At 41.3% G+C, this 27,516-nt stretch overlaps 3 protein-coding genes across 3 annotated transcripts; 2 read left to right on the forward strand and 1 right to left on the reverse strand.

Moving 5' to 3' along the window:
- Positions 1 to 128: 128 nt before the first annotated feature.
- Positions 129 to 5,426, reverse strand: crtap (cartilage associated protein). Its single transcript, XM_075449053.1, has 7 exons — positions 4,813 to 5,426; positions 4,032 to 4,181; positions 2,710 to 2,881; positions 2,449 to 2,577; positions 2,215 to 2,360; positions 957 to 1,040; positions 129 to 486 (listed from the first exon to the last, which is right to left on the reverse strand). Exons 1-7 carry the CDS (start codon positions 5,272 to 5,274, stop codon positions 439 to 441), a joined length of 1,191 nt encoding a protein of 396 aa, XP_075305168.1. The 5' UTR covers positions 5,275 to 5,426; the 3' UTR covers positions 129 to 438.
- An 881-nt stretch (positions 5,427 to 6,307) lies between these two features.
- fkbp9 (FKBP prolyl isomerase 9) lies at positions 6,308 to 18,137 on the forward strand. The gene is made up of 10 exons (XM_075449052.1): positions 6,308 to 6,644; positions 7,231 to 7,376; positions 9,510 to 9,699; positions 9,783 to 9,928; positions 11,117 to 11,306; positions 11,971 to 12,116; positions 12,227 to 12,416; positions 15,673 to 15,818; positions 16,350 to 16,513; positions 16,637 to 18,137. The coding sequence occupies exons 1-10, from the start codon at positions 6,442 to 6,444 to the stop codon at positions 16,811 to 16,813; spliced, it is 1,698 nt and encodes a 565-aa protein (XP_075305167.1). The 5' UTR covers positions 6,308 to 6,441; the 3' UTR covers positions 16,814 to 18,137.
- Positions 18,138 to 21,179: 3,042 nt separating this feature from the next.
- Positions 21,180 to 25,043, forward strand: dnal1 (dynein, axonemal, light chain 1). The gene is made up of 8 exons (XM_075449299.1): positions 21,180 to 21,226; positions 21,652 to 21,690; positions 21,853 to 21,962; positions 22,500 to 22,555; positions 22,658 to 22,713; positions 22,839 to 22,965; positions 23,168 to 23,308; positions 24,930 to 25,043. The coding sequence occupies exons 1-8, from the start codon at positions 21,224 to 21,226 to the stop codon at positions 24,977 to 24,979; spliced, it is 582 nt and encodes a 193-aa protein (XP_075305414.1). The 5' UTR covers positions 21,180 to 21,223; the 3' UTR covers positions 24,980 to 25,043.
- The last annotated feature ends 2,473 nt before the right edge of the window (positions 25,044 to 27,516 follow it).

Raw genomic sequence — 27,516 nt, forward strand, 5'->3', positions numbered from 1 at the left:
AGAGAATTAGCTGATCCTTTAAGGCATTTTTTTTAAAAAACATGGACAGTAGCAGTTCAAACTTTGCCTTATAAGGCATATCAGTCATTTGGGTAGGAATGGGTGTAGGGCCAGCTGACATAAAGATCTGACTTTTGGAAAATTACTTTATTGTAAAAACTGAGAGATGACAGGTGATTCACAGTGAAGAAATGAATTCATAAAAGAGTGAGTACTGTCCTTTTTATCTTTGTCATCAAATCATTGAGCTGTCTGTGCTGTCAGTCCAGACGGCTGAACTGAATATTTAGTGCGCAAAATGACAAATTAAGAACAATAATCGGGATTTGTAGCTGCAGGTAAAAGAAAATGGATCAATTAAAGTCTCTTAAAATTCAAATAAATACAAATTTTTAGAGTGTTATGTTATTAGAGCTTCGGTGTTTCTGCAGATGTTGGCTATTCATCCTCATCCAGGAACTCGTCTATAAACTCCACCACCTCTCCCTGTGGACACAAAGACATGAAAAACCAACTCAGGAGGGTCTGTTCATTTCAGATTTATCATGTTGTGCATCACTAAGAAGAGTAAAGTAAAGAAACTAAATTACCACATACAACATGTAATCCTGGTTCACGGTGGATGGCTCAGATGGGCACCCTCATTTTGCTGTGTTCAAATAACCTTAATAAAAGCAGTGTCATGCTGCCACCCCATGCCTGTCTGTGTTATTACAGCCTCATAAACACTGGGCACACTGTGCTGCAAGGCGTCATGTGACCAGACTGAATAACACAGGGTTTTTCCGCAAGTTCAACAAAAACAGAGCCAATGAGAAACACCAAAAACCCATTTAAAACCAGAACTGATCTCTTGCAAGTCTGCTTGTTCCTTTCATGTGACAAATTAATCTCCTGACTGCGAGCATCCTCTGACGCACTTGCACACAAAAAAATACGCAAACACAGGCACAGACCTCATCATCGCTCTCCAGACGCTGCTTGGAGAACTCCAGCATCTGTAGCTGCAGGGTGGTCTGATTGTAGTACCGCAAGGCTTCCTGTAGCAGACACACGCACACATCAGGTGAAAAAATGAACAGCATAAAATAATGTCACACAAACAAACAGATGCATTTATATCTAAGCTACTCCCAGTTGGAGATTAAACTTCACTGTAATGAACGGCTGTTGATTTAAAGCAGAATTTTCGTGCATTTCACACAAAGACGTTAAATGCGCAAGAGTTAAATATTCTTAATTTGCATGAAAATGTGTTATTAATATCATTGATCATTATCCGTAGATAACTGTAATTTAGCAGCATTGAATTGTATTTTCTATCCATTTTCTATCTATTTTCTATTTGCCTTCATGTTACCTTAGCGAGTTCTGACAGCAGGGGCGCAGTGAGATGCTGGACTGATAATGACCCCCACTTCCCATGTTAGCATAGACGTGTCAGTGTGTAAAAGGATGTGTGACTTTTGAGGACCAGAAACTGACTTGCCAATCAAAACTGCACCACTAATAGGATGCAGTGACCACAGTGATAGTGAACACATTACAGTAACCATAAAGACCTTGTTGAATTTGAAAACCAATTTGTTACAGAGATACTTTGGGATAATTTGCTACCTATTATAAATCAACAGTTACATGCCGGTACGTATACTTTAAACTTTTGTGAGTATATTCTACTATATTAATCAAATATTGAGAAAAGTAATACTGAATTAAACAGATATAAAGTAAAATATTGGTGTCGTTGCTACAGTTTTTAAAGTGAAATGCTACAGTGCTGAATTAGTTTGTGCAGCATTTGCACAGAGGCATTGTCCACACATGCACGCATGTATAATACTTTTTAAAAAAAAAAAACTTTAGGCAGCCTTTTCTGTGGCCTTTTGTTTACACGCAACTACAATTTTAGGTGACTGAAAATTGAAAGCTCTGGTTTTTAAAAAAAGGGAAAGCAGGTGACTTTTGGAAATGGACATTTTCGTAGCCTGATTGGGTCCAACCAGTCACTAAGTGTTCTTCCTCCGGCCCACTCACATGTCTTTCATAATTAAGCAACCAACCCATTTCTGGTTTACACAAACCCGACTGGTGTAAATGAATAATCATAAGTGAAAACAGCTAGCCCGACTCGGTGTCACGGTGACAAAATCTATCTTTTGGTATCAAGTTTCAGTTGAGTGCATAAAGCATGTGATCATAAACATTACTCACTGATCTGGGGAGGAAGTCCTCCTCTGTCAAATCCCATTGCTTTTTGTGGTACTTGTAGTAAGCCACATTGTTGTTCATGACTTCATCATTGGGGTCAAACAGCACGTAACTGGCTGCACATGGCACGGCGTTCTTCAGGTCATTCACTGAAATGATGACGATGAACAACTTAATCCAGGGGATTTTAGATGATGAACACAAATACTCTGAAGCCTCATTATTCTACCCACTCACATTTGTAATAGGCAAACTGCAGGTAGTGGTACATGGTGGCCACAAACTTCTCAACGACAAAACCCCCAACAACAGGTGTCAGGTCACTTTCACAAGTGACTTTCCTCTCAAGGACTTCTCTATAGTGGTCTGGAGAGGAAAGCAATCAAAGCACAGCACAGCATGAAAATTATCTTGAGCTCTCAAAGACCTTGCAGAAATATAACTTAAAAATGCATTCAGTCTCAACAGTGATCGAGACATAAATGCTTGTGAACTAACCAGCAATGGAGGGGTAGAAGTCCTTAAAGTCTTTAACGTCCCTCGGGCCCTCAGATGCAGCCAGACACTCATCGTAGACCTTGAAGAAGTCCCTCAGTGCCAGCTCCATGTCTGACACTGAGGTACGGAAGTTATCGCCGTTATAAGCCCTCACTGCACGCACAAATAAGGTCTGGAACACCCCATGATGAAAAGGGTAGCCGTGATTAAACAAAGGCATTCAACACTTTTGAATATAACTCTTTTGTGTGCAAGTCAGTGATGTTATTACTTTAAAACAAATAATAAAGCTTGTTTACCATTATGTTGGTCAAGTAAAACAAAAAAGAAAACCTTTTTCTAAGACTCTTTAAAAGACATACGAAAAAAGATCACTTTTTTTTTTCCTGTTTGCAGGACACATGATTTGTTGTTCAAAAGGAGGCGGCACCGTCAAAGCCCCATCCACAAAAATATAGAAACATCAAGGCGTACAGAATTTTGTTACTGTAGGATAAAGAGGTTAGATGGTGATGATGATGTATGATCTAGAATAGCACCACACTGGTGGCAGCCAGCTGCAATAAGCTGTGACCATATTGTGACCATCTTTAGATCTTCTTGAGATTTTCTTCCAAGCATTTTTCAGTGAAAACACTGTTTTTTGGGGGGTTTTTAAAAAAAATTCAATGCTGCATACTGCTGCTGAAATTATTTTGCAGGCAACACTGGCACTTTTGTACACCTGCATAACCATGGCAACAGGAAAGTTGTTTGCATGAGGGAGCACTGACAGAGATTTCCAAAGCCCAAGTAGGATCCCCGATGAAGATGCAGCGGAAATATCAGGAAGCCGATAATATCTTTTTGGCCAAGACGAGGCTGCAGGAACAGCTCTAACACCTCTACGGAGGCTGCAGACACAGAGGTAACAGTGAAGGGGGGGGGGGGTCACAGTGCTTGTTCACAACAGATGACGATGAGTTTCTGTCCATGTTGTTTACTGAGAGAGATCACCTGTGTTACCTACAGATGCTGTGTGTGTGTACATCATCAAAGTATCCAATGACGGGAGTGATGGCAAGCTGATATTTTGAAGCTCAGTCCAGGCATAAGGTGCATAGAAGGAGAAAGCAGTTTTGACTGGCTCCGAGCGCACCCTCGGAACATTTAAAATAAGTCTAGTTGTAGATCAAGAGTCATACTGGCTGGTGCGTAATGAGAGGGCTAGAAATGCAAGTAAGTAATTTATTTATATACACACAGTGTTGTTGTTTTTTTTGTTATGTATGAAGATATTCTAAAGTTCCGTGCTTACAATTCAGGGGTATGTTTGTGTGTACCTCATAGGATTTGGTCTCCAGGTCTTTGAGGTGTTCTTCTGCTCCAGGCAGACTCTTGTAGTAGGCCATGTTCTTCTGCATCATCTCATCATCTGGGTGTTTCAGCAGGAAGGTGTGGGCCGCAGACACAGCCTTGGCCAGGTTGTTGGACTATGACACAAAAACACATTCTAAGTTGGTACTTTTATAGTTGTGTTCTTGACAAATAAAGGAAATCATACAAGTGGAGTGTGCACCCTTATGATAGATACTATTTGACCTAATAAAGGAAAACTTCTTTGAATAGAGGTTTCGATGATGGCGAATTACAAAAAGTTTCATCACAAGCCCAACTTAGCTTAATGGTTATTCATATAACCCTAAATATAACCAGAACTAGTTATTATATTCATCAGTTAGCAAGTCAGAGGTTCTCTTTGGATTATTCTCTTTAGTCTTAGTTTTAATTTGTGCTTTCGCCTTCAATTTTACATTAACTGACAATTGGGTAAAATTCCTTAGTGCGTCCTTAGCGTTTCTCTCTTGATTTGACAAGAAAACATAGGAATAAAATCCAACAACGCAATAGACCCCCCTGTGCATCCGTGGCATGTAGGTGACGTCAGAACGCCCTCAGGCTATGAAAAAAAAAATCTGTTTCTATTAAATAAATGAACTTGTAACTTTATGGGAAGACAACAAAGTTGGTTGTAAATCACAGATTTGAAATCCCTCTGCCTGGGAATTGGCTGAATTAGGTCCGCCCTTTTCCCTTCCTGATGACCCTCACGTTTTTGCTTACTTTGAAGTAGGCATACTGGAGGTATCTATAAGGCTCCCTCCGCTCAAATTCATCTATGGTGTCCCGGCTGGGCATGGTCTGTCTGAAAGCGGGCAGCCCCTGCTTGCAGCGCTTCAGGCACTGTGCCCTCTTCATCACGTTGCCAAACGCCCGCAGCTCTGGAAACTCCGCAAACTTTTGCTCGTCGTCCAGCCTGACGGAGCTGCAATTGAGGTTGCAGAAGGCCTCGCTGTCCCGAAGCAACCGGTAGAGTCGCAGAGACACCTCTATGTACTCCACCGTCTCCGGCCACTTCTCCCCCGTGTACTGATCCAGTGCGTACTTGTAAGCGGACTCCAAAGGCATCAACTCGTGCCTGGGGAAGCTCCTAAAGCTGTATTTTTCATACTGAGAGTTCACTGTGGAGAAGGAAAGTGCAATTAACAGCGCAGAGAAGAGATGAGGAGAAGTGGAGGGTGCCATTTTTAAGTTTGGGACGATCCCAGACGGTCGGTGTTGCGTGGGTCTGTAGGACCGCCTCAAGTTCCACCACGTATCCGGACACAAGCTCCCCTCCCCCGGGCTCAGGGCAGGATCAGTCGCTTTGGAAAGTGGGGCTGCAGGAGCTGCTGGAGCTGCTCCTCCCACAAAAAAAAAAAAAAAAAAAAGAAAGAAATCACAAGTAAATCACTGCTGCTTTTATGTTCTTGTACAGTAACTACACCTTAAAAGTCTTACATAAGTTTGACGTTTGGCCTTTAGCACCTTAACATCATATTTGAGGGAAAAATTCCCGTTTGATACCCTTTAGTTTAGAGGTATGGCCATTTTACCCATAGTATTACCTTAAGAAACTAGTTTTATTCTTCTCTTTAAAGCATAAGCTTACTTTTTTCCAGTCACTTCCAATTGAACCCCCGGTGAGTGTCCCTCCCACCCCCACTGCCACGTAGGAGCATTCCTGTTTGGTCTGCCCCCGCTGAAAGGCCCGATGATCCCCACCGCAGCATCCGTGCATAATAACTGAAAAAAAAGGCTTGAAAAGGCCATACTTATTGTTGCAATTTCATCATAATAAAAAGGCGTAGCCACATATCTTTATTTAAATGTATCCGGAGGGAGGGGGGTGTAGATATATCCCCCAGTGCGTAGAGACCCCTACATTACCACGTTGACACATCTTGTAAGCTGCACTGCGCAAGAGCAATACGTGGTGCCCAAAACTATCCCATTCAATCCCAAATTCGTCAAGTCAGCTGTAACAAACTAGGAAAAAGGCAGGAAATCTCGATTACGCCATCAAATTAAGAGCATAGTTGTTTTCTCAAGCGTCGTTTGTAAAGCGCTTGTGCGTCATGCAAACGTAAGATTTTAAGTTTCATCCAAGTATGTTTGCAGTTTTTTTTTTGTTTCGATCGAAATGTGGCATTCCGGTGATCAAATGAGGCTTTACTTGTAAATTTGAAACGGATGTGATGCATGTTTTTTTCTCTGACTTGACCGTTCCTACGCTGGGACCAGGGGCAGGGCTTCTTCCCAAGTCGGAGTAGAGGAAACAGAGGTACCGGGGCTACAGGGAGTTAGTTCACATACTTACAGGCTTTTCCCCACAGTTATTTTCATCGTTTGTAAGTTTGTCTGCGTTTAAAAATGATCAAGTGCATGCAGCGGTTTTTGTCTCTGTCGGTTCTGGTAACGTTTGCCGCCTGCAACGCTCCTCCGGTACCGTTAGACGACATCTTAATTGAGAAAACTTTCGTGCCGGACCAGTGCGTGCGCGCAGTCAAAGTGTTGGACTATGTCAGGTATCACTACATCGGCACGTTTCCGGACGGCAAGAAGTTTGATTCAAGGTGAGTAAGTATGAGTGAGTGTTTTATTCTCACTTTAACCCCTTCGTGCATAGCAGCCCTGCTGCACGGCGCGAGTAGCGTGCGCGATGCGTAAAAGTGCGCGTTGTGGGTTAGTCCTTGTGAGCCACGCAGGCAAGCAGGCAGAGTGAGCACTGGTGGTTAATCCACAAGCTCCAAAACAATTCCATGATAACGATCGTTACAGGGATCAGACAGAAGATCACAATCCGATCTCACAGATCATGAAAGGATTCTGCAGTTGGAGCTAATATTTTTGCTCCGGTTTTGTCAGCAATTTAAAAGAAGAATATCCTTGAAAATGTCATATTTCCTTTATAGAGACCTAGATTCATTTAATTGTCCGCCAATGGCCCAAGAACACATTTTACAAATGTGAAAATAACAAGTAGCTTATCCCAAGTGACATTATTTTCCCAATTGCAGATAGAATAATTACATAATATAGATGAATAATGGTCCCTATTACTGAGTCAGGTCTCTAAGTAAATATGTCTTTAAATGTGATTGAATTTGTAGTTTAAGTTTGTCCTCAGATAAATCTAGTGGTTTTTGTTTTCCATTTCAGCTATGACCGAGGTAGCACATATAACGTTTTTGTAGGCAAAAAACAGTTGATTGAAGGGATGGACAAAGCTCTGGTGGGAATGTGTGTCAACGAGAGAAGGATGGTCAAGATCCCACCTCACCTCGCCTACGGAAAGAAAGGATATGGTACGTATAGTTCAATGTGTTTTAGCACATCGTTCTGTCCCATCAATCATCCAACTGAGTGCCTGAAATGAGGATCAAATGAGTAGCCTCTCTACAAAGTTTGGGGACAAAGAACTATAAATACACAGAGCTGCCACAGCTCACCATGACAATAAGAGTGCTTTGTTTGAAATTGGCTGGCTCATAAACAGATTACAGTCTTTCAACAGAGCTGTTGTATTTGGAGTCTGTTGAAGTGAAGAGGAAGTGGGCTGCTCCCAATCCTCTATGTAGAATGATGTCAGAGGGGCATCACAGACCAGGAAGCAGTTCAGAGTAAGCTGCTTTGTATCAAGGTATTTAGCCTCAGTTGCTGCGCTGTTGCTAATGCATCACCTTCAAGTACAGTGGATAAACTTTAAACACTGATGTGTTGATTAACATAAAACTGTTGTGGATCATTGTTCAGCAATAACTGCGTTTGTCTCTCCACATTATTTACATATGATTATAGACGTGAGGGAATGCTGATGTTCTGTTTACATGCAGATCTGCATGTGTGCACACAAAGTATTTGGATAATGGGAGGAGATAGAGGGGGCATGTGTGGGCATGTAAAATCCGGGGCCGTGTCCTCCACCACTGGTCTTAGTTATTACGATCGCACGAGATGAAAAACAGCTGAGATGGTGAGATTTTTGAAGAAGCGGAGAGACCGCCAACTCACCAGTAGTAAAGGTTCAATGGCTTCCTCCTCCCACCTCCTTCCCCTTACAATGGTGCCACATAGTTTGGGAACCCTTTAGATTTTCTGTTTCTACATAAATATGAACAAAAATCCTGATCTTACAAACAAATAACACACAAATATTGTCATGGTCTGTTAGTTATAAAGATTAATGATCTATTACCACATATCTGTGAGTGGCACAAGTATGTGAACCTTTGTTTTCAGCATAAGGCATGACCTTCTTGTGCAGCCATAAACACAACTCATATTTGAAATGAGTTGTTCTGTCCTGCTTCTCATCTTTGAGGAATCTGACCCCATTTCCATGTACACAAAGGCTTTAACTCTGGGATGTTGGTGGGTTTCCTGAACTATACAGATGTCTTGATATTTTCCCCAAATATTCACAGCATAATTAAGAATTTATGGTTTCATAAATGATATTAAGATGTCCAGATGCATCAAAACATGCTCAAAAAATGACACTGCCATCATCATCATGTTTCACAGATGGTGTAAAGTTGTAATGTTTCCCTTTCTCAAAACAGAACACTTCTCAAATAAAGATGAAAAAGTTTTTATTTGGTTTCATCTGTTCATAAAACATTTTTACAACAGTCCTCTGCTTGTCAATGAAACCTCCAACAAGCTGCAGACTGGCAGCCTTGTTCAGCATTCACACCACTGTTTGAGTGAGCTGAACATTGACTTTGGTTGATGTGTTGGAGGCCTACAGGTCCCAGAAGGTTACTTGCCTTCCTTTGTGACCTCACCCACTTATTACTTATTGCTCTTGGGGTGATCTTTGTTAGTCATCCAGTCTGTGGAGGGTAACATCGGTCTGGAATTTTCTCAATTCCAAAGTCCAAATTCATTTTGAACATTTTTTTCAGCATGATGTGCCTTACCCACTTTAAGGCTTAACACTGCCGCAGATGACACAAACTCACGAATATTCAGTTTGTATTTGTATTGATGTTCAGGAGAATGTGGGAGTCCTGTTGTTCTTGATAATTCTTATTTTTTTTTAAAAACATCAAGATGATGAAGAGAACCATCAAACAAGAGACGAGGGGAAAAAAACACCTTACAGACTTGTTGATGATCAGAATAGTTGCTTGTAGATTCTCTGCAAGCTATAATCGTTGAAGCTTTTCAATACCTCAAAAAGAGTTTTAAAACTTTTACTGACGTAAATTCAGCCACATTATGCCGTTTAACAAATTCCAAAATTCTGGCATTTGCTGCATGAACCAAATCCAAATAGATATTTAGCCTGGCAGCCATCAAAAAGGACATGCCTGTACTGATTTGTATGAAATAGATTATTGTTTGTCCTGATACAGATTTCAGTTCATATTAACCTGGACAAACAGCAGTGTTTCCTCATTTAAATGCATGACCTGTTCTCTTCTCCTCTGCAGGTGACATCATCCCTGCTGACTCCATCCTCCACTTTGACGTTCTGCTGCTCGACGTGTGGAACCCAGAGGACGGTGTCCAGATCAACACTTACCACACCCCCCCCACCTGCTCCAGAAAGGTGGAGGTTTCCGACTACGTTCGATACCACTACAACGGCACCCTTCTGGACGGGACCCTGTTCGATTCCAGGTTCGCCTCTCAAAATCCCTCAATAACTTCGTCCAGCATACAAATACGCACCTGCAACACCTGTTCTTCACTCTTTGCTGTAGTCACACCCGCATGCGCACCTATGACACCTACGTCGGGATCGGCTGGCTGATTGCTGGTATGGATCAGGGACTTCTGGGAATGTGTATTGGAGAGAGACGCATCATCACAATGCCTCCGTCCCTTGGCTATGGAGAGAATGGAGATGGTGAGTGTTTGCGATTTGATCATTATCATTTCCTTTTGTACACATTTGGCTTTAAAGCCTTCAACTCTTTTAGAGGAAATCCAATTATTTAATCGGTGAGCATTGGGTGCTGTGACTGCACACTGTGACTGGTAAATCTGAAGCTTTATTTTAGCCTCTCAGTTTTATTAGAAATTGGAAAAAACACACCCAGCGCAACTTCTGTTAGGCATTAATTTTCCAGCCAAACTTTCTTATACTCCTCCACATTGTGTTACAGATGATTTATTTCCTCAAGTTTGCCACTTTTCTCACATACAAGCCAATATCTAATTACAGTAATGATTTATCGTACGTTCCCCCGGCACATCTCTGTGTTCTTATCTTGGTTGTGTAAACACGAATGTTTCTGTAATTTCCTCATTAAATTAAAAAGTTTAAAAAGAGTTTTTTTTTAATTCAGATTATTCATTTACTTGTAGAAAAGCAACAGAACTGCAATTTGTCCTGTAGGCCACTAAAAGAGCCGCTTATTATCTGGCCAAACTTATACAAAACTGTTCCCAAACACTTGGCATAATGTGTAAAAAGTCAATTAAACAGAACACCGTATATTTGGTAATTACTGGTTCTGTGTATCTAATTGACAATAGTTCAAAGACTATAAGCAATTTTTATTGCTTTTTGAGAAATGCAACCTGTTTAAAAAAGGAAAAGGTATGACAGGGACATGTTTGTTCACCTCACTACCTCTTTTGACTGCACACTGGATGAAAACAAAAGGTTTCCTTGTTTCTGCTTGATGTTTTTATGTAGAGGTGAGATATCTGGACAGCAGACAGATCAGACATTTTGTGGCCACACTGTTATAATATGGGCAGACTGGAGTTTGGCATTGTCTTGCTGAAATAACACGGCACCTTTCTGTCGTTTAGCTGGCAGCATTTGCTGCTTCAAACCTTGTATTCAGCATTCAGAGATGGACACGTTGTGTCCTTTTGTCTGTTTTCAGTTTACCTAATTCGTTGGAAGATATTAAATATCAGTTTTTCTTTTTAGAATGTCATAACTTAAACCGTGTTCTGTTGCCTCTGTCTTCTGGCAACAGATTTACAATGAACATTGATATTTCTCAGTATAGCAATTGTTCCCAATACAGGAAGGATAAAGAGAAGTATGTCTGTGATTTTCATCTTTTTCTCCTCTCAGGCAGCGACATCCCAGGACAGGCGTCTCTGGTGTTTGATGTCATATTGTTGGACCTCCATAACCCCAGAGATGGCATCACCGTAACCAATCAGATTGTGCCCGAGTCCTGCACCAGGAAGTCAATCGCTGGAGACTTTGTACGATACCACTACAATGGCAGCCTTCTGGATGGGACTTTTTTTGATTCCAGGCATGTATTTCTCGTGTTATTTCCACAGAAACACTTGAACTAAACAGTCGGTTACTGCCCAGAGGTTTAATATCTGCTGTTTCTCAAGTAGCCTCATGATGGCAGCATCTCTCTGTGCACTCCAGGCATTTGAGAGCTGAATCGAAACTTAGAGCAAGCTGTGAAAATTCCCTGTCTGCAAAACATAATGCTACATACTCCAAATTGTTTCTTTTTTTCGTGCGGCTGCCATGGCTTCTATGATGCAGGTTGTTTACATGGAATGTTTGACAGAAGGAAAAAAAACTGAAAATCTCAAACTCATTTTTCGAGAAAAGCTAATCTCAGGAAGTCAAACACCATTTACGGTTAGACCTTTGTGTGTGATCGAGTGGATCAGCCCTGGTTTCCTTTCTTGTCATGTCTTTTTAGCCGGAAACATGTTCTATCTTTTCATGCATATGCTCAGCCTAAATGTGTCATTACGCTGCAAGTTTATGAAAACAAGAAAACATAAATGAATCCTCCAAAACATGAGGCTGGTTGTGGGTTTAACCTACAACAGACTTACAAAGCTCCTGTATGTTTATAGTGAGGTCTGATTAAGTAGTTTGATTGAGAAATCTACCTTCTAAATTACCAGAGTGTTCCCAGATTTTCAGTGTGATGATTTTCTGCTCCACAGCTACTCTCGTAATCGTACTTATGACACTTATGTGGGTCAAGGCTACGTGATAGTCGGCATGGATGAGGGTCTTATCGGAGTTTGCATTGGAGAGAAACGTACCATCACCATCCCACCACATCTGGGTTATGGCGAGGAGGGCACCGGTGTGTTTAAAACTACTCTGGATTTCATTTGGATTTCTCTTTTGCAGTAGTAAATGCCAGATTCTGTCTTTATTTATTTATTTATTTTTGTATGACCATGCCTCCTTCAGGCTCTAAGATTCCTGGTTCAGCTGTGCTGGTGTTTGATGTTCACATCATCGACTTCCACAACCCTTCAGACAAAGCGGAGATCACAGTCACTTTCAAACCAGAGACGTGTGAAAAGCAGACCAAGAAGGGAGACTTCATCAAATATCACTACAATGCCTCTTTGATGGACGGATCATCTATTGACTCCACGTGAGTAAAACATTTTTGGTCGTGGGACAATAATTTCTCTCGGTCACTTCTGGATCTCAGGAAGAATCTAAGTTAAAGAATACTCAAAAACTGTTGGTTGTATCAGTAGTGGATGTGGAATCAGGCGACAAAGATGAGGCAAAAAATGATCTTCTGTAGTCAGCAATAAGCGAGCAGGGGGTATTTATTTATCCAATGTAGTGTCTGACACTTAACAGAGGTCCGGAGGGGCATCAGGTTCAGTGTGTCCAGACAGGAGATGAATAAGGGTAAACCTAAATATCTGGAGAAATACTTCTTAACACCCCATGCCTAATTCCCTCAGTTGAGAATGTCCAGGACAGCCACACCTGGGACATAAACATACACATATATCTTTCAGCCTGACTACAGAGTTCACCCAGGGTCACCAAATAGGGCAAGGTTTACCCTACATAAGGGGAGAAGCACCCTCAGTGGAGGAGTAATGACACAGACTTTCAGGCTTCGAGGATCTCTCCAGATTTGATGCATCATTCTGTAACTCTGAGACGGACCTGGTTGGCAATAAAATACTTCTGTGTTCGACCAAGTCTGTGTCAGCAGAGTTCTTCCTTCACCATCTACACATCGGCTGTTGGAAGGCGACCATCCCTCATATATATACTACACCAACATCAGAAATACGGGCCAAATACAGGGCAATGAGACGACAAATACAAATGTGACCAGCTTCCTTGCTGTTTTGCCTTTATACTCTATGGGGCTTCTCTCCTTACTATTAATTTTTGACTCCCCCTGACCTTATACACCATTATAAATCGACCTTAAACTTTAATCGTGTATCGTTACATCCAGCTTGCATTTTTCAAAAGGTATCAGCATGAGCGTCCGCCCCCCTCAGGATAGGCCAGGCCCTATCGGTCTATCTTCATAAGCCGTTATTTTTACCTCGCAGTCAAAACAGGCGTCTCTACATCTTATCCTCCAAGGCCCTGCTGAGAGCGCATACTCATTACCTTCACCTTGTACATATGATAACCATTCCCAGAAATACAGAGCAGATGTGTGATCAGGTTTGCATACAGAGCATACATGAGCATGAAGGTTTATTCTGAACTCAGAATCTGTTACAGAGGATATGCATAAAGAAAAGCACGTCTTTAGGCTTTGTAGTATAAAAAATCAGGGATGGTCGCCGAGCCGATGTGGAGATGAGTGATGAAGAACTCTGCTGACACGGACTTAATCGAACATAGAAACCTTTATTGCATTCATCAGGTCCGTCTCGAATTTACAGAAAAGAGGCATCAAGATGAGAAAGATGAGCCCAATGTTCGAATGAAATCTCTCCCTCTTTTTCGTCTGCAGTTCCTTTTTATGGGGGATAACTTTCCCCTATTTGGTAGCCCTGAAGATGCTGCATGTTTCTGTCTCCAGGCACCTTTTCATAAAACAATGCATACGACTTCATACGACTTCATACGACTTCATACGACTTCATACGACTTAATTTTATCTGGAATGTGTTCTCCCTCTGAATCTCCATATTTGACTACATGCTCCTCTGGTTGGGGACACATACACTCAGTGGCCTTCATCGGTGACGTGTTTGGAGCATATGTACTCAGCGACCTCAGTGATGCTTATTTTCAAATATTCTGTTTAAGTATCAGACACCTCAGCTTCATTCTCAACACTTTAAGGCCTTTAAGGAAAATAAAATGTCCTGCCAACAAGTGATAAAAACTCAGAGAGCAAATGTAAATAGTTTATTAATATAACAGGGGCTCTCTGACATTAGCTATGTCAATAACGAGTGAGAGTGAGGCCACAGCTACTCTACGTCTGGGACTCGGTTGTCCGAAATTCATCAGCGTTAAAATTTTCAACAATTTTGAGCATTTCGAACCAAAAAAAAAATTGGTTTGAAATCTCATACGATGGTTCCTATAATTCGAACAAAAAATAACAGGCTTCCCGTTATAACACGTTCACATAAGTAGGTCTGTCTAATTCTACAGGTTGGAAGTGTCAGTGAGGATCTATTCAGAGCTGGTGCAAACGCAGGCTGGTTTTGCTAAGTTCCACGAATCCCAAACAGAGAAGAACCACGGCTAATTTACTCAGAAAAGAGTATGTGAGTCTGTAGGGGCAGCAGTTCTTTTAAGTAAAGGTTAACATGCTCACACTGAACTGGCTAACCCTGATGGAACCTGTTGTAACTATTACCTGTTTCCGTTATGTGAGGTATCGATTGTAGAACCATCTCAGGCTGATGGGAATGCAGGTATTTAGCTTTCGAAAATATCAGAAAGGTCAAATGTAAGTGAGTTGTCGCCTAATCAGATATAAAAGTGCTTTAGGCCTAAATATTCCAGTTGATCTTCAGGGCCCACCGTGAATGTTCAGACCTCATTTCAAGTCATTCTGCTTCACAAAGACAAACGACCACAAACCATGCACATGTGGTTTGTGGTCGTTTTGTGTCTCCAGTCGTGTGGCTTGCAGAGGTTGTGTGTCACTTTTGGTCAGTATTTGTCTCTATATGGTTGTTTAGGGTTGGTCAGTTTGTGTATCAAAATGGTCATTTTAAATCTCTTTGTGGCTACTCAGTGGAAGTATGTTGGTTGATTTGGATCTCTGCTCATTATGTGTCCCATTTTTCTCATCTCATTTTGGTCATTTTCATCTGTTCGCTGCCATTTTTGTGTCTCTTTTCTTGCAACATATTTTTCATATTGGTCATTTTCTGTGGTTTTATTTGTGTCTCATTTAGCCGCTTGCATCTCTGTGAGGTAGTTTTGTGTCAAATTTAATGTCTCACTTTGCCCATGTTGTGTCTCTTTGTGTATATCTTTATTGCTGTATTATATTTCATATGTAATTTCCTAATCTTAATTTTTGGCTCACAGTTTCTCATTCTTTCTGGCCTTTAACTGTGGTCATTTTGTGTCACATTTGGGATGTTTTCATGTCTCTTCTTATATTTTTTCGTACTTTTTCATGAAGACATCTCTCCACATATCTATTTGTGTCAATATTGCTTTAAAACAATACTGAAACAAAAAATCTTGGCAATTAGTTTAGTAGTTTTTTATTTTTTTCCCCTTCGGTAATGCCACCTCAGACCCCCTCAAGTAAAGATGTTTATATTTCAGCTTTACAGTCAGGATACTGATATAACCTATATGTTGTTTAAAAAAAAAATAATAAAAATGACCGAAAATGAAGTGTGAATGATTGAGGAAGTTGAAGATGTTTTAATTTACTTCAGGTATGATTATGGAAAAACATACAACACCGTTCTGGGAGCCAACCAGGTTGTGCCAGGAATGGAGGAAGGACTGATGGACATGTGTGTGGGAGAGAAAAGGCATCTTGTTATTCCTCCTCACCTCGGCTATGGGGAGAGAGGAGTGGGTAAGTGACACACAGAAGCACACACACACACACACACACACACACACACACACATGCGTACAGACAATATTCACTCATGGGGTTGATAAAGCTTGTGCCTTTCTTATGGCACTTTAACTCCAAATGACAAAAAATGTAATCTCAAGGCACTTTAAAGTTCGTCCAATTATAATTCCAGATGATGTATTAGCATCAGATGAGATCTTTCAAACCACTGATTGAAAATTTGTATGTTTTAAAATGTCTGTTAACAATTCCTGTAGCAAACACCTGCAAACAATAGTCTGATGTTATAAATTGAGATTTTAACAATCTTTTTGAGATTTTTTTAGATTAGATATTTGGAATTGGCACAAAAGAAGGAGAAACACACAGAATTTGGGGATTTTATTATGCCCGATGCAGGTGACGATGAGTTTTTCTTTGCATCTGGGGATTGTAAATAAATGAAACTATCGGCCAAAATTAGAACGCTAATTCGTCTTAAGTGCGTCAGTTCTGCAGCAGATAAAGTTGTGTCTGTGTGTGTAGCTGATGAGGTCCCGGGAAGTGCCGTGATGTTGTTTGACGTTGAGTTGGTGGACATGGAGGAAGGACTTCCTGAGGGCTACATGTTCATTTGGAATGACGAGGTGTCACATGACCTCTTCGCTGAGATGGACAAAAACAACAATGGAGAGGTGGAGCCCTCTGAGGTACGGGATCAACTTCTGTCTTCACTGGTGTCATTTCTAAACAGACAACTTTAAAGTTCTCTTCCTTCCGCCACTCTGTGTGCGCCCTCTATTTACCCCCTTTGATCCCCTCTGTCTCCACAGTTTACTGACTACATCATGCAGCAGGTGAACGACGGTAAAGGCCGCCTGGCTCCTGGCTTCGATCCCTACCGCATCATCGACAACATGTTCTCTAACCAGGACCGCAATGGAGATGGAAAGATCACAGAGGCAGAGTTCAAGCTCAAAGCGGATGAACCTCCTCACGATGAGCTATGACGGGACTGAGTGTAAAACAGTTCAGGGTGTAGGGAGAGGGGTCAAAACATCTGAGGAAATGGGAAGTAATAATAAATACCGTACGTGGGTGGTAGAGTAGCAATAGGTGTGGTTTTGAGTGTGGAATAAGTAAGCGTGTAATGGAAATCTGCTCAGAGAGGTTTAGTTTTTTTTATATTGTGGACAGAGATGATGATTAAAGACCATGTTGTCCAAATGAGTCTAAGAAGAACAGGCTAATGTTTAGGTATAAAGACTTTTTTTTTTAAGGAAAACATTTTTGTAAAGAAAACTTTTCATTTGAGGACTGTGGTGACAATGAATCTTTTTTTTTTTTTTACCTCCATGTTCATCAAGTTCTTGTTTTCTGTGACTTTTTATTTCACTTTGAAGGGTTTAAAAGCACTCTAGTATGAGAGAACAAACCAACATGCCTCCCTCCTGCCTCTGTACTTTCAAAACTCCTTTGATTTTTACAGGCTTGTTGTCATAGTGGGGAATAGTTTGGCGGACGTCTGGTCTTTTGAATTAGCCATCACTCACACTGTGTTACACTTGCCTCAGAAGCCAAAAGTCTGAGCTGGAAATGACCTCAAACTTGGATTGACTGGGTTCCAAATGCAAGTTAGAAACCCAGCTGGTTTTGTTCACAGACAATATTAGCAATACATCTTTAATATCCCACACACAAACACTATGGCAGCACAGATGTGCTGGGTAGAGCTCCATCTTCCATTTCCGAATAGATGTGCTGATAAACAGTTTTTAAAAATATGCATTAAAGCATTTGTCAACACTTTTTGCGCGGGACAGCCATATATCAGCTTTCCAAGTCAAAAATTTGACCTCTGGGGTGCATTCCAGTTTCACTTTTCTGCTGGGAACTCTGAAATTTTCAGACTTCTAAGTTCGAATGGAATGCACCGTCACTTTAAAATGCTGTTTTAAGTGAGAGCTAGAGTAGAATAACAGTTTTTCCCCCCCATGGTTTAGAGCAAACACCTTCCGCTGTTTTGTGCTTTTTGATGTTGGAAACATGACACGGGAAGGCCTGATGTGCTTACATGTTGTTGTGGCTTTCCACTCCATCGAACACATTTGTTCACACATTGCTTGTTTTTATTGTCTCAAAATGTCAGATTCAATTTATAACTTTGTGTGTGTGTGTGTGTGTGTGAGAGTGTGAGCGTCTGAGAGAGAGGGAGATAAATGTGTGATTGCTTTGGTGTTTCTTCTTTTTGTTATTTTTAATTCATGAGAGGGCTTGATAGTGACGATGTCAGCTCAAAATTGAATTTGATTAAATGACCTGATCTAAATACAAGCTCCGATTGTGTCTACCTTCTTATGCTTGACTTTGTACATGTGTGTATGTTTGCTTTAGATCTGTAGGCTGCTTGTGACGGATATAACACACACATTAGGCCAGATGCTGTGTAGGACCCTAAGTTGGTCTCGCCGGGGTTAGTGTAGTTGTTACCTTTCAATTCAAGGAACTGAGACCACCACGTGGTGTATGAGGGATGTTCGCCTTCAAACAGCTAATGTGTAGATGGTACAGGAAGAACTCTGCTGACACAGACTTGGTCGAAGACAGAAACCTTTTAGTGGCCACCGAGTCCATATCAGAATTACCGAATGATGCATCAAATCTGGAGAGATCCTCAGAGCCCCAAAGTCCACTGCAATCTCTGTCTCACTGTGGGTGCGTCTCTCATTAAGTAGGGTAAAACCTTCCCACATTTGGTAACCCTGAAGATGCTGCGAGTTCCCGTCAACAGGCACATAGCCATAATTTAATGAATACTTATCTGGTGAGCCTCCCCTGGCCGCATTAACTGAGGAGCTTGTTATTCTCAAAATGTTTGATGTTTGACTATGTGCATCTCTTATCTGAGACAGACTGTCCTTGAACTAGTTTTGAACCAACATCAGCTTTAAAATTTATGTCACGGGCCATAATAATGCTGTTTCCCAGTCTGGGGAATGCAGGTGAATTGAAGCTGACCTGGAAAACAAAAGTCTATCAAGATGCAAAATTAAGACGATTCAAAAGAAGATTATAGTCACATGCCCAGCAAATCAGTGGTCACACTGCAATGAAATTCCTACTTTGCGAGTTCCCCTTCACACAACTGAAATAAATAACTCACCTAAAATAAAGGAATGAACTTAACTCTAACCACAGAAAATCTATAAAATAAGGCGAGTACTGTGTACAGAAGAGTTCAGATGAAATGTAAGGTCCAATTAGTTGTGCAGTACTGTCAGTGTTATCTCATTCAGAACAATGCAAATATTGTTTATATTGTGTATCCATGCAAATATATGTACAGATGCAGAATTGAGATTAAATGTCCAAATTTGCAAATGTGCAGGTCAGATTATTAAAGGGTTATAAAGACAGATAATCACAGTTCAATAGCCTGATGGCCTGTGGACAGAACCAGTTTTTTTGTCTGGTTGCCCTTGCTTTTCCAAGGTGAAACGGTGTGTGCTGTGTGTGGGTGTGTGCCCTCTTTGTGACCCGAGTGGTGTAGATGTCCTGTAGTATTCAACATATGAATCGCGCCATGTTAATGACCCGCTGGAGAGGCTTCCTGTCCTGGATGGTACAGTTCCCATGCCACACTGTGATTGAATCTGTCAGGATGCTCCCCACCGTGCATCTGTAAAAGCTGCTGAGAGGTTTGGAGGAGAGTCCACATTTCCTCTGCTTCCCCAAGATGAAGAGTCTCAGTTGAGCCTTCTTGACGGTCTGCCGCATGTTGTGAGTCCAGGTGAGATCCTCTACACTGTCTACTGGTGCAGTGGGGCGTGCTGGTCTCTCCTCTTCTCAGCATTTAAGGAGAGATTATTTTCCTGGCACCAGGACTCCAGAAAAAGAGACGCTCAAAAAAGAGAAAATAGTAAGACTTTGAGTCAAAGTTTGCTCTTAAAATATAACCTTACTTTGCCTACCACGTCACACACTTTAGTGGACATTATGTTGAGAATTATTAAGCTAATTGTTTATCTGGATGAATGCCTTTTTGAACAAATTTAATACTCTCAGTTCAGTCGAAAATGTATTCATTTTCAATTCTAAATGTTTCACAAAAGAATAGCTCTCAGGAAGTTTACACGGTAATGTTGAAGTCATATTTTGACTTCCCCGAGTTGGTTGATGCGAGAGAATAAAATCACAGAACGGAATACAAACTGCAGTTATTTATTACCAAGGATCCTTGGGGAAGACCCATTACAGAAAAAGTCTGCTCTTGAGCTAAGCGCCCTGTGTTCTGAAGCTGCTCTCTTTTGCGGTGTAGTCTTTTACCGTTACAACCCCACCATTCATGTCATGTGTGCTTATCTTTAGCTTTAACCTTTTCCCTTAATGCATTACTCCTTATGTGTGTGTGCAGGGCCGGAGTGGGGCTCATTCCCAGCCCTGGAGTTTCAGGCCCACTTTAGATCATGACCCCTTATTAAAATCATGTAATTATAACCTTACATGTTAAATCTACAATAGCGCACTGTTCTGTAAAGCCTTGTGATTTAGTGTATTTTTCTAAAATATTAAAAATGGTCATAATTCTCAGCACAAATCTCCCCTTTTTACAAAGCCTTCTGATCAATTCAGGTCAGTTTCATTAATGTAGTGCTGAACCATCTATCATCTCAGGGCCCTTTTCATAGCGAGCAGGTCTACACCATACTTTTCATTATATTAATTCTAATAATATTCACTCAATGAGTAATCCTACCTGCCCTCTATGGACTTGTGGGCTCATGGCTGGTGCTTGGTGCTGCATCTTGCTTCTGACTCTGAGGGGCTACAAGACAAAGTTTCCCAGTTATGTGGCATCGCATCATACTGTTATTTAAATTATATAACGTTGTGTTAAATTTCCCTCAATGCATGGCTTCTTATGTGTGTGCGCGTTATCTTCACCCCCATGTCACCCCTGCCCCTAACGAACTTCCTGTGTCTGCCCTCTCCAGACACCAGACTTTTCAACTCTTGCCCTTAAGACACTTCTTGTTGTGTCACTTCTCCCCAGAGCTCAAACTTTCAGAACACAGTGTAGTTTTCCATTTCCTTATATATGTTTGTTACAGGGTAAATACGTTTATAAGTAGAAAATGGAAGCATAGGAGTGCATTCAAAATAGAGTATAAAATACAAAAGAACATATTATATTGTCACACCATTGTATCACAGTCTTATAGTAACCAGGCGATTTGTTTTTCCAGTTTAAATTGTTTCTATGAAAAGTCCCTGAGAAGTTTTTGAAAAATATTAAGAGTAAGAAGTCGAAGAAGAAGAGGAGAGGAGGGGGTAAAAAAGAAAGAAAAAGGAACTCCATTAATACTGCGCAGGCGCAGCTGCTAGTGCCATAGCAACCAAGGCAGACATCAGTCGTAAACATGGTGAGTGAGTGAATCGGCATATTTTCATGACTATTTGGTGATTTATGGAGTGTCTGTTACGACCAAAGCGCACGTGTGGTAACCCCCTATCTGAATTATAATTAATAATGTTGCATGGAACATTGTTGTAGCTGGAAGCTTGTTTTAATGACCGAGTTAGCTAACAGCAGGCTAACATCAGCTCAGTCCTCAAAGCCTGGGGGAAACTTGTTTATGTTTTGCTATGCCAATCAATAGAAAACCCGGAAATACCAGTGACAAGTAAGCATTATTAAGATGTCATGCATACAAAACGCGTAGTGTAAGAAAAAGGGTGCTTTTATGTTTGCATTTGCGAGCTTGCCCATGGTACCTGGTTGCTCTTTAGTCATCACAACATAAAACAGCCTCCTTTTTTCCAACTGAATGCTATTTAATGTCTACAGGCTAAAGCTCCTACTGTGAGAGATGCTCTGAGCAAATGGGTGAGTGGCAAACACAGGCACAGCTCCAGGATGGACAGCAAACCACACAGCACTGCACAATATTTACTTGTTTAATCACCCTTACAGGTGTACAGCAGCGTTTGCTGTGTAGTTGGATTACTGTGAATTGCTGTAATTGCATCTGTTTGTGTGTTTGTAAAGGAGGAAAAGTCAGGGATGAAAGCAAGCGAAGCTAAAGAGATCAAACTGTACGCTCACTTTCCTCCTATTGAGAAGATGGATCCTTCTCTCTCTACACTCGCCAACTGCGAGTAAGTCCTGTCGTCGTGCAGCTTACCTCATGAGTTTGAATATCTTTTCCTTTGTTTTCACAATTTCCGTTGTGGGCTTGTTTGGATGTTTCTGGAGTCAAGTACACATTCTCTGCAAATATGCAAGTTTTTTCTGAAAAAAATCAACATTTTCCTCGACATTAGTGTTGTTAATGTGTTGTTTCCATTTAGAAGCAATAAGCAGCTGGTCCCAGAAACATCAGAAAATGAAGTTAAAGCACGTCACAGTTTATTTCCTATTATATTTTCCGAAGAAAACCAAACCCCGAGAGCAGAGAGTTTCAGTCATAGAATTTATACCTGCTCTCTCTGACAACACCTCAATATCAGCAACTATGACGAGGATAACAGAGCAAATCCACACATTTATGAGCACAGAATCATGAATTCATTCATTCGTTTTTCTATTTCCCGTACCCGCTTCATACTATGCAGGGTCGAGTGGTGGCCGATAGTCAGATATTAGTCAGTCATCCCTCAAATACCTGACAGGCCATTGCATTGTATCCTCCTCAGGAAGCTGTCACTGTCCACCAACTGCATTGAGAAAATAACTAATCTCAACGGCCTCAGTGAGTATTGACCGCATGATTGATGTTTCTGTAACGACACACTTGCACCATCTGTTCTCAGATAGAAATGTGTCGCTGTGTTTTAATTTTGCGTCCTGCCAGAGAACTTGAAGATACTGTCACTGGGCAGAAATAACATAAAGACATTTGCTGGGCTGGTAAGTTACAATTAAACCTTAATTAACGTTGAGTCGTTTATTTGCAGGAGTGGTTGCACAGGTTGGATTGACTGTGAACGTTGCATTATTTTCTTGCGTCACGCTTTCTGTCTGTGTGCTTACAGGAGGGAGTGGGGGACACATTGGAGGAGTTGTGGATTTCTTATAATTTGATTGAGAAAATGAAGGGAGTCAACTGCTTGAAGAAACTAAAGGTTCTTTACATGTCCAACAACCTGGTCAAAGACTGGGGTACGCTCCACTCGTAAACACAATAAACACAAACAACAAGCTAGACTTCGCTATTACATTTCCAAAGGTTTCCAAATCAGTCTTCTTTAGATTAGGTAACTGTTCATATTTTTCAAAGTTATCGTGTTTATGATCGGTTGAAATGAGCTGAATTCTACAGTGTGGCACTCGATATGATGCGCGATGTCTTTTCTGACTGTAGGAGAGTTTGTGAGGCTAGCTGACCTGCCATGCCTCGCAGACCTGGTTTTTGGCGGAAATCCTCTGCATGACAAGCATTCTGCTGAGGGAAACTGGATGGATGAAGCCTGTAAAAGACTTCCTAATCTGAAGAAACTAGATGGTAAGTGTTTCAGCAAAAAAAAGACTTTTAGGGGTGTAACTGTACTTGGCTTGATCCTTAACTGTTCAGTTTGGTTCACGCTTTAAGGCAAAACTTTACCGTCAGAAGTCAGCGTGAGCTTCCCTTGAAATGTTTTGGGACCTCACTGAACTTTGCAGGTTTTTCTGTGCTGCTTTTTGTTTTAATAAAGAGCGATCAACTCAGAAGAAGTAACAAAATTTAATGATGTAAAACAGGAAAATTTTAAACAATTTTGTCTGTCTTAGACTGATGCATCGATTCCATAGAGCAGTGACTGAAGGAGGGGGAAAGGGTAGAGATGGGAGGTGGCAGGTACTGCAGATGGGGCCCCTTCAGTATCAGGAAGAGGTGGAGTTGGGAGGAGGTGGAGTTACGCAGAAGTTATCCTGAAGGGGGGAATGATAGAGCAGAGGAGATATAAAGAATGGGTATCGGACTGATTGGCTCAAAAAGTAGCAGGCAAGAAAACAAATGAACCAGAGTGGTGACAACAGAATTAAGAATAAAGGGAGTTTGACAACGTGAGAATATGGAAATAACAAAGTTTGGCAGAATGGAAAACCAGGGGGGAAAAGGATTTCCTGACTGAACTTGCACCACGGGCTTTAATAAAAAATGTGGAGTGTGTTAATTCACTACACTTGTTGAGCATTTTTTAACGAGATGATTCCGTCTCAGTTTTGAATGAACAGAGAGAAGCAGTTTTGGGTACCATGACACCCCGATTCATTATTCCTTGCCAGAACAGACCGCACTGAATTTTTAGTACCAAACTACGAGGTTTTCTGTGCAACATTTCACAGTGAACGGTAAAGGTGTCATGATGCGTTTAAGGGAGGACCCAGGTGCAGACATGACGGGAGGCACAAATAAAGTTAAAGGATTTATTTAACAAGGATAAACAAAAGGCGCAGCAAAGCTGGAATTATCAAAAACTAAACTGGACATAAAACTAAGAAAATAACAAAACAGACTAAAATACTGCAAAAGGACAGACGAGGAAAAACCAGGGAGCGGGGCGAGAACACAAAGGCGAGGAAGGCAGACTAGAAATAACAGACCAGGGGACAAGACAAGACTAAAGACTAAGGTATTGAAGAGGATCCGGCGGGGAGTGGTTGAACTAGACAGACATATATACTGGGGAGGTGATTACTGGAGTAGGAACTGGTGGTTGATTGGTAACGGGTTGCAGGTGAGTGAAATGAGAGCAGGAGACAGACTGAGGAGAGAGAGAGATGGCAGAACACAGGGGGCGAGGGAGAGCACACTAACTAACACAAATAATACACAAGGATAAATTAAACAACTGAATACCAAGAGAAACAGAACAAAAATTGAACAAAGACTGATCTAATAAAGACACAAAGTACTGAATAAAAATAACACCAATAACTAAGTCCCAAAAACATAACTGAAAATCCAGATCCTGACAAAAGGATATCGCAGACCTGTAAATGTCAACTGACTTGGAGATCCAAGAGAAAAAATGTATAACTTAAAATTAGTCAGTTACAGCTTTACAGGCATTTATTAGTAAGAAGGTGTTTCTCTTTCTTCATGCAGTAAAACTGGTCCAATGTTTTTTTTCCACTTCCAGGAAATCCAATCATCAAAGCGGAAACGGATGACGGAGATGAAAATAGCTGAAAAGGATGAGTGCCAAAAAAAAATCCAACCCTCCGATATGAGAGTCTTCCCTTTTTTCTTTTTTTTTTTTTTTTCAAATAAGTTTTGCATGGTTTGTCTTGTTTATAAAAAGAAGAAGAAGAACGAGGCCGACTGTGGTAGATCCATGACAACAAAATAACAAATCCAGATCTTCCTGGTTAGGGGCTGGAATCTGGTTCTGATGAGCTCTTTTAGATGTCACTACAAGGTTAGCACATTTCTACTGTTTATAGGATTCTATTAGCAGATATTTTCCAGCAAACTGAAGATTGGCAACTGAAAATGGACTATAGTGGGTATGGTGCACAGTTTAGCACATGGGCTAAAGAACGGAGGCCTTTGTGTCGATCAAATGTTGATCAGCATCTCACTCGGTGCTGTTTGACCATCTGTAGCCTAATAGAAGTTGGCTTTAAATATCCAAAAGTGTGCTCTCTCCATCATATCAGTATGAAGAGGAGATTAAATAAAGATTAGCTGCCTGAAGATATAATAAAGTTTTGTAAACTACCCTCCAGCTTAGTGTAAAATTGACGATAAAGCAGACTGAGCTTCAGGGTGTGTTAGACCTTTGTCACGTTGCTCCTGTTGAAGCAATCGCAGTCTGCACGTCACATAAACTAGTACGTGACATCATGGTTGTTATATCTATCTTTTATACAATATACACCAAGCAACCATAACATTATGACCAACTGCCTAACCCAGAGTGTGCTCCCCTCATCTTGCCAAGAGAGCTCAATGTGTGGTCAAAGAACATCTGAAGGTGTCCTGGAGTGTCTTGTAGCAGGAGCTTAGCAAAGGATCCTTTAGGCCCTGTGGGTTATGGGGAGGGTTTTTGTGTATTAGGCCTGCTTCCAACGGATGCTATCGGATCCCATCGGATTCGTATCTGGAGAGTTCAGAGGTCAGCACCTCGGGCTCTTTGACATGCTTTTTAGCCCTACCAAGGCAGTTTTTACCCGACTCAGTGCTGTTCCGCCTCTGCGGAAAGCTGTTTGTTAGGGGGTGGTGATTGGTCTTCAAAAATGTTTGATTAGGTGTCAAAGGGAAATCTGTGTGAGTCCCAGGATGCAAGTTTCCCCAGGAAGAAAATTGCATTGGATCAAGAGCAGTTCTTTTGCTTACTTTACCAGTGGTCATAATGTTATGGCTGATCAGTGTACAGTCCATGCATTTAACAAGACAATGAAATATTTGTTTGGAAAAGTTATTTGTACTGCACATAGTTACACCCTGCCACGGGTCTTAAACAGCACATGGTTTCAGGATGCGTAGAAAACCATATAAGCTATTCTTCTTATGTAGTGTGTGCTCACTATATTTCCTGTCCCTTTGTCACCTCCGTGAAGCTGGTATGCTGCATAAAAGTCAGGGCCAAAAGTTTAAAAAAATATAAGTATTGTATGGCTAAAATGGAGCCAGGAGAAGGCAAAGTGATCTTCCGGAGACAGCAAAGTGCAAGCAGGGTGCATTTATTTAGCCCACATCACAAATACAGGCCAAACATGCACTGAGACAATTACAGAATGGACTGACTCACCCTCTCTGGGCTTCACCTTTTATTTTCCAGCTTGGCCCCTCCTAATCTTTGTCCTTCTTTCTATTTTTCTTAATGATTTTCTTTCTACACCATTATAACTCAGTTTCAGAACCTATCAACTGGAAAATGGTGGTATGCTTTCTCGGGGCTGGGGATGAGTGAGTCCCTGCCTCAGGCGGAGGAGTTTAAGCATCTTGGGATCTTGTACATGATTGATGGCGGATTGGGGCGAGAAAACCTTGCTTTGTTTCTCGCTCCATCACTCATGAACTAGGAGGAGGCCCCGGGGCAGGTCCAGAGCTCGTTAGGAGAGGGATGTCTGTTCTCTCCTGAACCTGTTGCCTCCGCGATCCAAACTCAGATAGGCGGAAGACAATGGATGGATGAGTTTGAGTGTCCACACATCCATGACCAACCCAGCGTCTTCATATTTCCTAAATACTGTCCTCTAAGCTCAAATGACCTCAATCCACAAAATGGAGGGATCACTCTCATTAAAGGCCATCTGGAGGGATGACACTCAACTCATGTTTACACAAGTAAGATACGTAAGGTCACGTCCTGGGTTACATACAGAGCGTGCATCCATAGCACAAAGCTGACACAAAGGTCAAACATTAAAAGAACTATAAATGTCGTAGTCTCTTGGGCTCTGTTCTCTACACTTACCAGAAGGGACCATCTCTATTGCAACAACCTTTGGGCTGGACTGCGGAGCCAGCAAAGCACAGACATGATCATAATATACATACAGCTCTGCTGTTTGTGATCTTCCTGTGTGTGAAATACTGTGGTTTAGTGACAAAGGAGGAAAAAGTCTGCTATGTTTTTAATTACTGTTACAATTTGGAGCTGCAGTTGCCTCAATTGTTCTTAAAATGAGGTTGCAAACTGTCATTTACCGGTGTCTGTGAGAAGCCTCTCGGTGCGACCTGCAGGAGGGTGGAGTTCAAACTGATGTCTGTTTTAAATG

The sequence above is a fragment of the Odontesthes bonariensis genome, chromosome 18, assembly GCF_027942865.1.
Source record: "Odontesthes bonariensis isolate fOdoBon6 chromosome 18, fOdoBon6.hap1, whole genome shotgun sequence".
NCBI lineage: Eukaryota > Metazoa > Chordata > Actinopteri > Atheriniformes > Atherinopsidae > Odontesthes > Odontesthes bonariensis.

Coding starts and splice junctions, on each gene's coding strand:
- crtap (XM_075449053.1), bottom strand. CDS start 5,274: ATGGCACCCTCCACTTCTCCTCATCTCTTCTCTGCGCTGTTAATTGCA. Junction 2,882..4,031: donor TGGAGACCAAATCCTATGAG/GTACACACAAAC, acceptor GGGGTGTTCCAG/ACCTTATTTGTGCGTGCAGT. Junction 2,578..2,709: donor CTTCTACCCCTCCATTGCTG/GTTAGTTCACAA, acceptor TTTCCTCTCCAG/ACCACTATAGAGAAGTCCTT.
- fkbp9 (XM_075449052.1), top strand. CDS start 6,442: ATGATCAAGTGCATGCAGCGGTTTTTGTCTCTGTCGGTTCTGGTAACG. Junction 6,645..7,230: donor GGCAAGAAGTTTGATTCAAG/GTGAGTAAGTAT, acceptor TTTCCATTTCAG/CTATGACCGAGGTAGCACAT. Junction 11,307..11,970: donor GGGACTTTTTTTGATTCCAG/GCATGTATTTCT, acceptor TCTGCTCCACAG/CTACTCTCGTAATCGTACTT.
- dnal1 (XM_075449299.1), top strand. Junction 22,714..22,838: donor TAAAGACATTTGCTGGGCTG/GTAAGTTACAAT, acceptor GTGTGCTTACAG/GAGGGAGTGGGGGACACATT. Junction 22,966..23,167: donor CAACCTGGTCAAAGACTGGG/GTACGCTCCACT, acceptor TTCTGACTGTAG/GAGAGTTTGTGAGGCTAGCT.